Here is a 15,832-nt window from a genome sequence, read left to right on the forward strand (position 1 = left end):
TTTATCGAATTATTTAGTGGCTACGTGTTGGACTACGTCGTTCTTTCCAACTTTTGCCTAGGCTGCGAGGTGGGCCCAAAGCCTAGTAGTGAGGGCTATCAAGAATGGAAGGCTAACCACAAATGCCAAAAAAATACGAACAGCAAAGCGGGGCAAATGGAAGTGGAGGCGGCTCTAATTCTATTTCAGAGGTCGCTTGAACGCCATGGCCTGCGCTACACAACTATGCTGTCTAATGGAGACTCTAGGACATTTTGCGCCATACAAGACGCCAAGGTGTATGGTTACATTGACGTGCAGAAGGAAGACTGTATTAATCATGTACAGAAACGAATGGGCACCGCATTGAGAAACCTGGTGCAGAAACAAAAGTGCGATGGGAAAAGAGGCCTTGGTGGGAAAGGCAGGCTCACAGGTGAGCTGATCATCAGGCTGAGCACATATTATGGCCGGGCTCTGAAATCGCATGAAGGTGACGTGGGCGAGATGCAAAAGGCTGTGATGGCCACATACCGCCACGTCACCTCCACTGATGAATGCTCGGACCACAGTCTGTGCCCAGCTGGTGAAACTTCATGGTGTCGGCACAATGCCGCAAAAGCAAAGGGTGAGCCCGACCCCAGGCATGCCTACAATCTACCGAAAGACGTGGCAGAGGCATTACTACCGGTTTATACCCGGCTTTCGGAAAGAGCCCTGCTTCAGAGATGCGAACGCGGCAAAACGCAGAACTCCAACGAGAGCCTACATTCGGTAATCTGGAGTTTGGTCCCCAAGGAGCACCATGCGTCCCTGTTCGCTGTTGAAGCAGCTGTTGCAGAAGCAGTGCTGCGCTTCAACACGGGCAATTTGAATTCTGCAACGGCAATCTTAGGTGAAATGGACATGAATGCGACAAGTACTGGTGCCAGGAGAGCGAGAGAAAAAGACCACCGTCGCAGCATTGTCTCCAACAAGAAAAGAACAGCCTCATTGGAACTCCGGAAGCTAGTGAAGAGGAGGCATGAGCACAGAATGCATTCAGATTATGCTTCTGGTGCGTTTTGAGGTTGTCTTGTTGCATCTTCTGCAATAAAAATGTGTGCCCACGTTTTTTCGCGATTTCTCAAAACGACAATTTTCATGTGCTTCCCATTATGCCGGAGCAATATCTCTTGTTCTATCTGGGTTATCATTACGATTTCTTTTTTGTTTCGAAGATAAATGCAGGGGATGTGTCGTAAAGTAAGTTTTATTGTAATAATTTTTGGAGAAAATTCTCTAAATGGATCTTTTGTTTCAAGTGTAGATGGGGAAATTTTTCATGTCATATTCAACATCCCACAACTTTGCTTCGAAATAGCCCAGAACAATGATTCATACTTTATTGCACACTGTGAACATACCGAATTGGTTCTATAGGTTGCACATCAATATCCAAGTTACAGTTAATTAGCTAATTAGGCCTTAATTGAAAAAGTCGCAGTTCATTATATCCTTAAAACTAATTGTCACAGCAAAAAAAGAATTAGATTTTTGAAATCAGCAGTAAAATCTACATAGGCTCTTCAAATTTGACTGAGGTACTCGCAAAATTAAGTTTTTTTTGGAAGGTGTAGCATCCCCCCTTAATCTGCCCGAAGGGCAGCTGTGATATTTGTTAGTGGGTATGTTCTCTCTTGCGGGCTAATTGTTGGTAGAAATGGATATTAGCTATAACAAACTAATGGTTTTAATGAGGTAATTGACTTCCCCTTCAACTTCGTTATAACGAAGTTTTACTGTATAAAGGTTATTCCTAACACTGCGTCTATCGCAAGGCTATTTCTCATTTACTTCATCATACCTATTTTGTGACACAATCAAACCCTTTTATAAGAGACACTGAAAGACACTGATACATAGACACTTTATAGACACTGTATGAGAGACATTAGTGTGCCTACAGTAAAATATAGGTTGATAAGAAAATGCATACGAGGTACCCTGTTTATAAAAGACATCTCTTATAAAAGACAAGAACTGCTGCCTGAATGCCTGAAGCATGCCTCTTAAAAAAGGGTTCAACTGTATGAAGGTTTGAGTACAAATAGAAGTTGGTAAAGTGGAATAATTGTTTGGAAAAAAAAACACCAGTGTCTAAATTGGCTGGTTTTGTAATTCGTTACTGCATTTCTCAATTTTCTGGCATTGGTCATATGCGAGACTTGTCTTCAGCTACTTCTGCCGCGGTACACCGGTGTTTGGTGAAAAATCGAACAAAGCTTGCGAAAGGTCTAAAAGCTGGTATGGGACAGATTGCATTGTTTTTTAATATTATGCACTTGCTGTGCAATTAGGAGTACCAGTATAATTGCCAGATGATCAAGAATACAAGTAAGAATTAATCGGAGTACGAATAATTTGCGTGTTCTGGCGGCCCTGAGAAGTTTTGCTCAAACATCGATATGACGAGCCTGGATATAAATATTTATTAGGTGTAATGAAGTAATTGAAAAATAGTTTTTGTATATACATTGTTAAGCATAAATATTTATAACAAATATTTGGATGTAGCAAAGCATTTTCGTGGCAGATATGGCTTTGTTGTAGTAGTTAAGTGTAATCAAATACGATCACCAGTTTTCATGTTTTTCTTTTTTTGCTAGGCATAGTAGTAGCCTGTTACAATTTCGGTTCATTATGGGTCAACGTTTTATCTGATGTGGTTATTTCTTGAGATCCTGCAAGATTTGTATCATGGTTACTCTTCCGTACCCAACAGATGCAGAGTTTAGAGACAATGTTCTCGACACTGTGGACTGATTGGTTGACCGATCCTGTGCAGTGAGGATGCGGCCGTGCGAGACTGCGGGAGTCGGCTGTGGCAAGAGCGAGGTGACTACTGGCTGCCTTACCACTTCTCCCCGCACCTGGACGGCAGCCCAGAGGCCTGGCTCATGAAGACAGTCTTCTTGCAGGCACTTGGACAGACCGTGGGCAAGGCGGGTAAGCGCAATGAGCCTTCAGTCTCCATAGGTCATCATCCACAATGGAAATGTACTCAAAATACAGTAAAAGCTCGTTAATTCGGATCTCACGGGACCGGAGAAAATGTCCCGAGTTAACCGAATTCCGAATTATCGAATTGACCATAAAAACAAAAGGAAAACGTACATGGCACAGACAAACCTTTATTTCTTAAAAAAGTGCGTCATTTTTGCTTGCTTCCCCGTCGGAATTTCTGACAGAACGATTTTTTTTAAGGGGGGACGTGCCTTTTGGAACGAACTTTCTTGTTCCTGGTTAGATCTTGATAAAAATTTGCACAGAGACTAAGAATGACCTCATAATGCTTCCATAAAAATTTCAAGATGATATCATGAAAACTTTCTGAGAAACAAATAATTTCATTACTGGACCTCGTGGAGCGGCTGGAGAGTTTAAAAAATGACATAGAAAGTTGGTAAACACTGTGTGCAGAGGTGAATGTATGCTGTAGGGGGCTGCGTTTTCAAAATAATTTTTTTGCAGCACTAAAATTTGTAGTTCATGTTTTCTCCACTGATACTTCAATGAGCACATTCGCACTACAAACAAGAAACCCTACCAAAAATTTTTAAAAGGCTAAATTTTAAAAATAAGAACGCAGCCCCCTGAATCACAGTTCAAGGAGCATTACAAAAAAAAAACAGAATCAAAATCTGTCAAGTAGTTGCGAAGATATCTGCTCCACGAGCTGAGCAACATGCCAAAAAAACAGTATTGAGAAAACGAGGTTCTAAGTCATGAGTCGTGGTTTACATGCCTAATAGGCACCAGGGTTGTAGTCCTTAATGTCCTTTGCAGTGCGGTGTCATCCACGTCCCGTCGTACACCACCGTGACATTCTTGGTGGGTGTTCCCTCCATTTGGCTGTACACATTGCGAACGGCTGCAACAGCGTCGCAAAACACACGTGCTGCAGCTGCTGCGCCAGCAGGCCGAAATTCCCCCTTGAGATGCCTTTGAAAAGTCTTGTGGTGAATTCCCCTATGTGATACATTCATCACAGACCAAAAATCACTGAGTGCAGCTGATCCCTTTCCTATAGTTTTTATAGCTTGCATGGCCCCAATATTTACTTCAAATGACTTACTATTTTCCATTCGCGGCGACGACCACGCATTTTTCGCGTCCGCGCCGCAAGCAGTGCAGGTGAGCACTATCTTTACCGCTAACCCGTGCTTAGTTCCGTGCTTCATCTTGAGTCCCGGCTCTTTGCACTGCGGGCACAGGGCACTGCCAAACCGACCATTCAGGGCCGTGCGTTGCACGAGGAAAAACTAATCTTCGTCTTCCGTTTAGATGTCGCTCTCGTCCCCTTGGTCCATCAGTGACATCTTGCGCTCCGTCGCAGACACTGCTCTTAGGGACTCCTGAACAGCCGCGGCGCGTTCGCGAGATGCCTCCGCTGACACGAAACGAGGCTCTAATCGGGCCTGAATCGTGCTACTGGTGGTGCTGGTAGACGGCCTCGCATCCTCGCGCGAAGTGCTAGGCTGGGCATCCGCGATGTCTACACCCTCGCGCGAAGTGCTAGGCTGGGCATCCGCGATGTCTACACCCTCGCGCGAAGTGCTAGGCTGGGCATCCGCGATGTCTACACCCTCGCGCGAAGTGCTAGGCTGGGCATCCGCGATGTCTACACCCTCGCGCAAAGTGCTAGGCTGGGCATCCGCGATGTCTACACCCTCGCGCGAAGTGCTAGGCTGGGCATCCGCGATGTCTACACCCTCGCGCGAAGTGCTAGGCTGGGCATCCGCGATGTCTACACCCTCGCGCGAAGTGCTAGGCTGGGCATCCGCGATGTCTACACCCTCGCGCGAAGTGCTAGGCTGGGCATCCGCGATGTCTACACCCTCGCGCGAGGTGCTAGGCTGGGCATCCGCGATGTCTACACCCTCGCGCGAGGTGCTAGGCTGGGCATCCGCGATGTCTACACCCTCGCGCGAGGTGCTAGGCTGGGCATCCGCGATGTCTACACCCTCGCGCGAGGTGCTAGGCTGGGCATCCGCGATGTCTACACCCTCGCGCGAGGTGCTAGGCTGGGCATCCGCGATGTCTACACCCTCGCGCGAGGTGCTAGGCTGGGCATCCGCGATGTCTACACCCTCGCGCGAGGTGCTAGGCTGGGCATCCGCGATGTCTACACCCTCGCGCGAGGTGCTAGGCTGGGCATCCGCGATGTCTACACCCTCGCGCGAGGTGCTAGGCTGGGCATCCGCGATGTCTACACCCTCGCGCGAGGTGCCAGGCTGGGCATCCGCGATGTCTACACCCTCGCGCGAGGTGCCAGGCTGGGCATCCGCGATGTCTACACCCTCGCGCGAGGTGCCAGGCTGGGCATCCGCGATGTCTACACCCTCGCGCGAGGTGCCAGGCTGGGCATCCGCGATGTCTACACCCTCGCGCGAGGTGCCAGGCTGGGCATCCGCGATGTCTACACCCTCGCGCGAGGTGCCAGGCTGGGCATCCGCGATGTCTACACCCTCGCGCGAAGTGCCAGGCTGGGCATCCGCGATGTCTACACCCTCGCGCGAAGTGCCAGGCTGGGCATCCGCGATGTCTACACCCTCGCGCGAAGTGCCAGGCTGGGCATCCGCGATGTCTACACCCTCGCGCGAAGTGCTAGGCTGGGCATCCGCGATGTCTACACCCTCGCGCGAAGTGCTAGGCTGGGCATCCGCGATGTCTACACCCTCGCGCGAAGTGCTAGGCTGGGCATCCGCGATGTCTACACCCTCGCGCGAAGTGCTAGGCTGGGCATCCGCGATGTCTACACCCTCGCGCGAAGTGCTAGGCTGGGCATCCGCGATGTCTACACCCTCGCGCGAAGTGCTAGGCTGGGCATCCGCGATGTCTACACCCTCGCGCGAAGTGCTAGGCTGGGCATCCGCGATGTCTACACCCTCGCGCGAAGTGCTAGGCTGGGCATCCGCGATGTCTACACCCTCGCGCGAAGTGCTAGGCTGGGCATCCGCGATGTCTACACCCTCGCGCGAAGTGCTAGGCTGGGCATCCGCGATGTCTACACCCTCGCGCGAAGTGCTAGGCTGGGCATCCGCGATGTCTACACCCTCGCGCGAAGTGCTAGGCTGGGCATCCGCGATGTCTACACCCTCGCGCGAAGTGCTAGGCTGGGCATCCGCGATGTCTACACCCTCGCGCGAAGTGCTAGGCTGGGCATCCGCGATGTCTACACCCTCGCGCGAAGTGCTAGGCTGGGCATCCGCGATGTCTACACCCTCGCGCGAAGTGCTAGGCTGGGCATCCGCGATGTCTACACCCTCGCGCGAAGTGCTAGGCTGGGCATCCGCGATGTCTACACCCTCGCGCGAGGTGCTAGGCTGGGCATCCGCGATGTCTACACCCTCGCGCGAGGTGCTAGGCTGGGCATCCGCGATGTCTACACCCTCGCGCGAGGTGCTAGGCTGGGCATCCGCGATGTCTACACCCTCGCGCGAGGTGCTAGGCTGGGCATCCGCGATGTCTACACCCTCGCGCGAAGTGCTAGGCTGGGCATCCGCGATGTCTACACCCTCGCGCGAAGTGCTAGGCTGGGCATCCGCGATGTCTACACCCTCGCGCGAAGTGCTAGGCTGGGCATCCGCGATGTCTACACCCTCGCGCGAGGTGCTAGGCTGGGCATCCGCGATGTCTACACCCTCGCGCGAGGTGCTAGGCTGGGCATCCGCGATGTCTACACCCTCGCGCGAGGTGCTAGGCTGGGCATCCGCGATGTCTACACCCTCGCGCGAGGTGCTAGGCTGGGCATCCGCGATGTCTACACCCTCGCGCGAGGTGCTAGGCTGGGCATCCGCGATGTCTACACCCTCGCGCGAGGTGCTAGGCTGGGCATCCGCGATGTCTACACCCTCGCGCGAGGTGCCAGGCTGGGCATCCGCGATGTCTACACCCTCGCGCGAGGTGCCAGGCTGGGCATCCGCGATGTCTACACCCTCGCGCGAGGTGCCAGGCTGGGCATCCGCGTTGTCTACACCCTCGCGCGAGGTGCCCGGCTGGGCATCCGCGATGTCTACACCCTCGCGCGAGGTGCCCGGCTGGGCATCCGCGATGTCTACACCCTCGCGCGAGGTGCCAGGCTGGGCATCCGCGATGTCTACACCCTCGCGCGAGGTGCCAGGCTGGGCATCCGCGATGTCTACACCCTCGCGCGAGGTGCCAGGCTGGGCATCCGCGATGTCTACACCCTCGCGCGAGGTGCCAGGCTGGGCATCCGCGATGTCTACACCCTCGCGCGAGGTGCCAGGCTGGGCATCCGCGATGTCTACACCCTCGCGCGAGGTGCCAGGCTGGGCATCCGCGATGTCTACACCCTCGCGCGAGGTGCCAGGCTGGGCATCCGCGATGTCTACACCCTCGCGCGAGGTGCCAGGCTGGGCATCCGCGATGTCTACACCCTCGCGCGAGGTGCCAGGCTGGGCATCCGCGATGTCTACACCCTCGCGCGAGGTGCCAGGCTGGGCATCCGCAATGTCTACACCCTCGCGCGAGGTGCCAGGCTGGGCATCCGCGATGTCTACACCCTCGCGCGAGGTGCCAGGCTGGGCATCCGCGATGTCTACACCCTCGCGCGAGGTGCCAGGCTGGGCATCCGCGATGTCTACACCCTCGCGCGAGGTGCCAGGCTGGGCATCCGCGATGTCTACACCCTCGCGCGAGGTGCCAGGCTGGGCATCCGCGATGTCTACACCCTCGCGCGAGGTGCCAGGCTGGGCATCCGCGATGTCTACACCCTCGCGCGAGGTGCCAGGCTGGGCACCCGCGATGTCTACACCCTCGCGCGAGGTGCCAGGCTGGGCACCCGCGATGTCTACACCCTCGCGCGAGGTGCCAGGCTGGGCACCCGCGATGTCTACACCCTCGCGCGAGGTGCCAGGCTGGGCACCCGCGATGTCTACACCCTCGCGCGAGGTGCCAGGCTGGGCACCCGCGATGTCTACACCCTCGCGCGAGGTGCCAGGCTGGGCACCCGCGATGTCTACACCCTCGCGCGAGGTGCCAGGCTGGGCACCCGCGATGTCTACACCCTCGCGCGAGGTGCCAGGCTGGGCACCCGCGATGTCTACACCCTCGCGCGAGGTGCCAGGCTGGGCACCCGCGATGTCTACACCCTCGCGCGAGGTGCCAGGCTGGGCACCCGCGATGTCTACACCCTCGCGCGAGGTGCCAGGCTGGGCACCCGCGATGTCTACACCCTCGCGCGAGGTGCCAGGCTGGGCACCCGCGATATCTGCAGCCTGCGCGGAACGACGAACGGATGTTTCCTCAGACAGCACAAAGCACTGCTCCACAGGCATATGAACAGTTTCGTCGATGCTCGCGGACGATGCTCTGTGCGTGCTTGTGCTCGGCTGCGAGTCCTCGTCGTGCCGCACGCCGTCGTCGCTGCTCGCAGAAGTTGCCGGACTGAATTTCTTTTTCACGATCGGCGGCTTCGGCTTACGAGCACCAAATCGCTGCGCAGTCTTGCATTTCTTCTTGAACGATCGCCGGTCCATGATCGCATGCGGGAACCGATCTCAAAACTGCAATGCGCCAAACTGGATAACAACGTTTTTCTCCTTTCACGAGCGCCGGTTTTATCGCAGCGCGATGCAATCTCGAAACCACCCCGCGACGAGTTGAAAACAAATGCAGTAAGCGGCCCGTCAGCGCGTAGAGCAGACGACTTTTGCGCCGATTGCTACAAGCGACCGCACAAAACCACGCCGCGACGAGTTGAAAACAAATGCAGTAAGCAGCCCGTCAGCGCTGTCAGCGCGTAGAGCAGACGAACGTTGCGTCGATTTCTACAAGCGACTGCACGGGCGACCAATGCGGAGCCGCCGTACAGTTACGTGACGCGCGTCGCCAATCGAAAACTGTTGTGATATCTTTACACTTTGGCTTGCTGTGGGCTTGCTCTTGCCTGGTTCAGCCGGCCGAGGCGGCAAATTTGAAACGGAAGAATCCCGCTATCCATAGAGACAAAGATGGCGGCGCTAGGTTGCGTGGTTGCGGAGATATCGCGGTTCGAAAAACGCCGTTTTTTCGCAATTTTCGTGAAATTCATCGCCACCCTAGCTTCGATAAAAATTTTTTACGTCATTTCTACGCTGTTTTCAGAGACGAAACTTCGAAATTAGATGGAAAAGGGGTCACAGATTGTGAAAATAAGATTTTCAGAAAATCGATTTTTTGGCCAAATTTCGCGATGACAAAGCCGCGTCCCCCCTTAATCCCATCAGGTGGTGGTGCGCATGTTCACTGTCGCGAGAACAAACGCAGAACTTCTCGAGGACAGCGAGTGCTTCGGCGGCCTCTTGCACGGTTCGGTGATGTCGCGTCGGCTCGTCCTGGCTGTCGTCATCCGAACAGTGATTTTGGTCATCCTCAAGCACTTCCGATAATATATCATCGTCAGTAAGTGGACCAGCAATGGCAACATGATAGTCTATAGCAACGTAGTCCAAAATCTGGACGCCACTAAGAAGGAGAGAGTCAAAGCGCGTGTCATTCACCTCGTCGTCCCTATTTCGTCGTCCATTTTCCAGTGGGCTCGCGGGTGTCCTCCGGAGTGGCCTCTGGAGGAATATCCGAGTCGTCAGGGCGCACAAAGCCGCTGTGCCGGAAAGAATTTGCAATGATCGCGGGCGGCGTTTCGCTCCAGACATGAGCCAAAATGGGAATTGGTGTTAGGAGAGTCACGTCATATTCTCGCCCTGCTTCCTTGCACAGCAGGATCCGTTACAGCACATGCTTTCTGCACCTGCTTTTTACGTGCTGAATTATCCCTTGATCCGGCGGTTGCAGAGCAGCCGTCGTGTTTGCAGGTAAAAACACAAGTTTGATGCACTTCAGCCCTGTCACTCTGGTATGAGCACTGCAGTTGTCAACTAGAAGTAAAACCTTGCACTTGTTAGCGGAGAAGCGGCGGTTGAGTTGGCGCAGCCAAGCTTGGAAAATATCAGAAGCCATCCAGACCTTTCTGTTGGCGCGATATTGCACAGGAAAGTGGTGAATGTTCTTGAACCACCTTGGATTACGTGCCTTCCTGACTACTAGCAGTGACAGGCGCCCGGTGCCCGACATATTTGCAGCGAGAAGCACAGTGATCTTTTCTTTGCTCCTCTTCCCTCCAATGCACGGGTCGCCCTTGAGTGTGATCGTTTTGTCCGGCAAGGCTTTAAAAAAGAGAGCCGTTTTATCGGCATTGAAGACGTTGGCAGGCTCATAACGAGCCAGGTACTGGGGAAGCTGAGCTGTCTTCCAGTCAGCAGTACGCCGTTCATCCACTGCTGCTTTTTCCCCGCACAGGTTTCGAAAGACCAATCCGTGCCTTTCCCTAAAGCGCACTGAAAGATTCGATGTTCATTCTCGGTGCGTACCTTTCAGCTTGCTGACAGATCAACGGTCCACTCAAGGAAAGCTGGCTGTTCCGCATGTCTGTTATCCACTGCAGCAGCGCGCCTTCCAGCTTCGGTTGTGCTGCCATCCTTAGTCGTTTTCTGGTGAATTTGCCGCTGTCAAGCGCCTCGAAAATTTTTTCTTTGTTCTTTAGTAGTTGCTTAAGGTGCTTCTCTTAACATCGTACTTTTTCATTATCTCCTGTTGAGAAACACCTGCGTCCACGTCTTTCAATATCATGACCTTTCTTTCAAGATCATTTGCTGGCTGCTGTGGCCTCTTAACTCCTGTGACAGTCGCCATGAAGCGCAACGGCGGCGGCAACGCGCACAAACACAGCCGCAACACGCAAAGTCGCAACACAAAGAACCAAGACGCGAAGTACACCAGTAGGCGTAGCATTGGCGTAGCAAGCAGCTGTTAGTAGACGCTGGATGCACCTGTGGCCCAAGCCCTTCCGCCGGATGGTGACTAGCGCCACCTAGCCACTTGCCCCCTCATTCACTATCATCATGGTCATATTCTGCTGCACTTCGCTCGGTTTCGGTTTCTCCAAAACTCCGGTTCTGCCGTCGGTTATACACAGTTTTGCCGGTACTGCGCCGCAAGTCCGAGTTAACTGAATTTCCGAGTTAACGAGGTCCAGATAAACGAGCTTTTACTGTAATGCATGCTTGGCAAACAGGTTCGGCCCACCCTTTTTTTTCTTTTGTTGGCTAACAGCCAGAATAGTTGAACAAAATGTGTTTGATGTAACCAAATGAGAAACGATTATATCAGGAAATAACTTGGTCTTGCTACTAAGTCTATTTGAAGCAGGCATGTTGAGTTTCACATGATAGTCTGTTGCAGACGCTCAGCTGTTATGTGCTTGATTTCTGACCTGGGATTGGAAACCAGTCACAGCGGTCACAATTCAATGGGCACGAAACGCTGAAGGCTCATGTACTACACTTTAAAATTGACATGATGCGCTCGTTGAGGAACCGAAGGTTGTCGAAATCGATCGATTTTCTCTACGTTGGCATATCTCATAACATGAGTGAAAGGTCAATCTTTCTTTTAGTGCCTTGTTTTTTTTTTTGTTAGACATAACCAAATAAATTCAACCTATAACCTCTCTGAAAGGGCAGAGGAACCCAAATTCTGATGATTGTTGCTTATCGACCGACGAGTATTGCATCTAGTGATCAAGACCAGACCGTTTGTAACCACTAAGATTGACTGGGTCGCACCGCCGTCGCTTTCGGGTGGACGCTAAAGGCCCTCAGGCCACCCTGCATGCATCGAATAGACATCACTTTGAAATAATTGCGGCCAAGTCCGATATTTGCCGGGATGTTCACAGATTCTCTGGCCCACGTGCCTCAATAGCACATTGTCACTGCAGCCACGACTGGAGAAGAGTTGGGGTTTATTTGCTTGGTGAGCTCAGGGAAGAGGTACCTACTTGTTTCGTTTTCACTCTTATGCATCCGAGAGGGCTACCCGAGTTCCCACGACCTGCACATCCAGTACCACACTTTTATGGTCTCTGTGAATGACCAAATCTGGAATCCGTGCCTTGTGATGTTCGGTAGTGGGGTTCTTGGAGCACCTTCCATCCTTTTCCCTTCAGTCGAGGGGTCAGGTAACGAGCGATTTCGTCGTGCCTTTCAATTCTCTGATGGTGCATCCTGGGGCATTGCTGCAAAATATAGCCCAAAGATTCTCTTGCGTCGCACCCTGCCCTGCACGTTACGGGAATTCTGGCCTCGCTTCAATTGAGTTAATGGTGGTATTGCCGAGATATGAAACTTCACAAGTTTAATAAACTCTCTAACAAAAAAAGTAGTTTCCTCACCCAGCCACGCCGTTGAACCGACGGCGTTGGTACAGTACCTGAGAGGCATCTTGTCAAAACTCTGGTGCAGCTGCTTTGTCCAATATTTAGCTGACGCCTTAGAATTGCGTAGCACCTCACCCTTAAAGTGGGCTAGGTTCTCCGCCTGGCGTGACGCTTTAAGGGGGGACGCGGCTTTGGGATAGCGAAAAATGGCAAAAAAATCGATTTTTTGAAACTCAAGTTTTCAGTTTCTGGAACCCTTTTTCTATCTGGTTCCAAAATATCTACACTGAAAACCGCGCAGAAATGCTTCGGAAAATTCGTTTCACCCACCTAGGTAGCAAAAATTTTTCTGGAAATGGCGAGAAAACGGCGATTTTCAAAAAATTATAGCTTCGCGACGCTTGGGCCGGGAGCCGGCTTCTTGGGCTCATCGGAAAGAGCATTTCTCCGTGTTTAACTTTCCCGCCTCAGCTGGCTCCTCCCTTTAACAACAAGCGAGCAAAAAGCAAATGTTTGAAGGTCGTTTTGAGGCCCTTGATTGGCCGTGGCCGCCATGTTGCCTCAGCTCGCCTCGCCATTGGCCCGATGCTCGCTCCGGGAGATCGTCGTCTGCTGCTTGTGCGTCGCGAGGACATGGCTCTCAAAAATCGCCACTTCGTGACGTGTTCATGGCTTGATAATCACTTAAGATATAACTACGCTTTAGTTACGAGCAGTAAGCGGATGCGCGATCAGGTTACCACGAGCGTCAGCGCAGTCTACGAGCGCCGCGCGTCATTGGAGTCGTCTTTAGCCCTAACTCCGCCGACTGCGGGCAGGAACGACGCGCTAGCGCATTCGTGGCGACGTGCTTCTTCGCAAACAACGAAGCTGTAAGCGGCGGCACGATCTGATTACTACGAGTGGCCGCACCAGATGCACGATCAGATTACTACGAGCGGGCGCGCGGCGGTCTACGAGTGCAGCGCGTCATCGGAGTCGCCTTTAGGCCTAACTCCGCTGACAGGGAGACTGCGGGCAGGAACGACGCGCAAGCGCACTCTTGGTGACGTGCTTCTTTGCAAGGAATGTACCACATCACTCGCTAGCTCCTCTGAATATTGTACGGGCATTTTACGCATCGGCAGCGGGCAACACAGTCAAGCTCGTCACCCCCCCCCCCTTTCACTGCCAAGGATCGCTCGGAACAGCGGCTAGCAGTTTCGCGCGTCGTCATTCGAAAATGCGATGCCAAGTGCAGTGCGTGCCGATTTTTTGTCTTCGTAGTTACACATTTCGCGCATCGTCATCGAACACCGCCGGCAAGGGCATTACGCGCCGGCTGCACTGTCCACGCGGCCGCGCACCCCACGGTCCTATGGAGTGCTGTCAGTAAGCTTTTGTGATGCGATTCAGACGTGCTTGGAGCCGTGCTTGATATCGCCACGAACGTCTTTGAATGTTCCGAGGTTAATGAATTGCTGTAGATTAGAGTTTCCGCGACCGGCTGTAAGATGATGCGTTTCACGGCTAGAGCGGCGAAAGAGCATGTGTGAATCAGGGGCACGAATTTTTATATGCCCGTTTCGTGTCATTAATTATACTGCTAGAAATTCCCGTGCCACCAGTCTTCTGCCCATAACTTTGTTATTTAGAAAGAAAGCATAGGCTGTCATGGCGTGATCCAGTTTTCTGATGCAATAAACTTCTCTCCAAATAAAAAAAAAAGTTCAGTGAATATTTGTAATCAAGTACTTAATTATGCTAATTACAACTTCAGCACAAAAAAAAGTGTGTAATAATTTCAGTATATGGTTTTATTCAATTACAATCTTTTCTGTCATACCTATCACACCACTCCTTCATACAAAGAACTTGGTTTGAAATCCATACTTGTTCTTTGTAACTCATGAAAAGGAGTAAATCATGAAAAGAAGTCAAATATCACAAGACAAACCTGAGATCACAATTTTTAGGTGTCTTAGAGACGTAAGGAAAAGTTGAAACTTTAAACGCAGCTTTCTCAATACAGTTTTTTTTTTTTTTTTGACATTATGCTCAGCCCCTCCACATGGTTCAATGAAGAAATAATTTGTTTCTCGTAAAGTATTCGTGGTATCGCTTCAAAATTTTTATGGAAGCACTGTGAGGTTATTCTTAGTGTCTGTGCCAATTTTCATCAATATCCAACGAGAAACAAGAAAGTTAATTGAAAAAAGCCTGGTGAAAACTTCGACAGGCTTTTTCTCACAAGTGTGTTTTGGACATTGTGCATTGCTCGTGGAAAGAGTAGCACGAGAATGGCTGGACCGATTTTGATTCTGTTTTTTTTTCCTGAATCTCTGAACACTGCTTATGGGTACAGCAATCTTCAATTTCTGTTTTGTGGCCCTGTTATTTTTCTAGACGATGATTTGTCCATGCCATTGTTTCTGACAATGTGTGTCGGCAGCCATGATGATCTCTAAAAAAAAAAAAGAGAACTTGTTAAAAAATTCCGAGAGTGTCATACCCTGTAGCTTTCTTTTGAGTAAAGATCAACACTATTCGCAGCTTCCTGGCATGTTTTGTTGTAGCGCTAAGCTTTCCACGAGCAGACCATGTAATTGGATCGTGTAGCATTATGTAACTTGAGAACTACTGAAGCTATCATAATAAAACTGCATATTTCCCTATTCTAGACACTTGTGAGTATGCATGCCAAATTTTATTGCTGTAGGTCAATAAATAAAAAAGTTTTTTTTTCAATGCCACCTCCCCCCCTTAATCATCGTTTCCGTGGTTTCAAATGCTACGGAAGAGCAGGAGACAATAACTTTTTCCATAGTGCAGCTTCCTGCACATAATGTGGAAAATTTTGCATTGCTTTCAGGATCTAAGGCACCGCACTAAGTTTTACATTGAATTCATGATCGATGGCACCTCACTCAGTTTTACACTCCAGGATCGATGGCATGTCACCCGGTTTTGCATTGCCTTCATGATCAGCCCACTGTTGACCAAGCTATGACGTTATTCGATGGCATGACTGTGACATCATTCATTGTAATGACTTCATAAGGTGATGGTGTTTCATGATGACTTTTTTACATTTGGTGTAGACGCAGAGGGGAACGCTGTCACGAAATGCCTGCTAATTTTCGTGCTTCATGAGTCATCTAAGGCTTTCGCATTAACGGTTTTGGACTTGTCAAGCTGTGCCCAAACAATTTCGAAAAAGTGTGGCTTTCCCCGTTAGCATTTTTGAATGCTGCTCACTCGTGTCCTAGCTAGTTCATGTGTCACTCCACATATGACAGCACTTGCTTTGCAATTACAGTAAAAGCTCGTTAATTCGGATTTCACGGGACCGGAAAAACTGTCCGAATCAACCGAATGCCGAATTAATGAATGAACAGGGAAAACAACATTTAAAATCAAGCTGCAGAAGCATACCTTTATTTGTTGAAGTATTTTGTAATTGTCGTCTCCGTTTTCGTGTCCTCACTCGTGCCCTAGCTAGTTCATGTGTCACTCCACATATGACAGCACTTGCTTTGCAATTACAGTAAAAGCTTGTTAATTCAGATTTCACGGGACCGGAAAAACTGTCCGAATCAACCGAATGCCGAATTA

The 15,832-nt window shown here is 51.1% G+C and overlaps 1 protein-coding gene across 6 annotated transcripts in view; it reads left to right on the forward strand.

Moving 5' to 3' along the window:
* Positions 1-15,832, forward strand: part of LOC119163854 (uncharacterized) — a 254,482-nt gene that overhangs the window by 47,515 nt on the left and 191,135 nt on the right. For all 6 annotated transcript variants that reach the window (XM_075872189.1, XM_075872191.1, XM_075872190.1 and 3 more), the window contains one exon: positions 2,807-2,967. In XM_075872189.1, the coding sequence (XP_075728304.1) occupies positions 2,807-2,967 (161 nt within the window). The remainder of the gene's footprint in view (positions 1-2,806; positions 2,968-15,832) is intronic.

Source organism: Rhipicephalus microplus, chromosome 8 (assembly GCF_043290135.1).
Source record: "Rhipicephalus microplus isolate Deutch F79 chromosome 8, USDA_Rmic, whole genome shotgun sequence".
Lineage (NCBI taxonomy): Eukaryota > Metazoa > Arthropoda > Arachnida > Ixodida > Ixodidae > Rhipicephalus > Rhipicephalus microplus.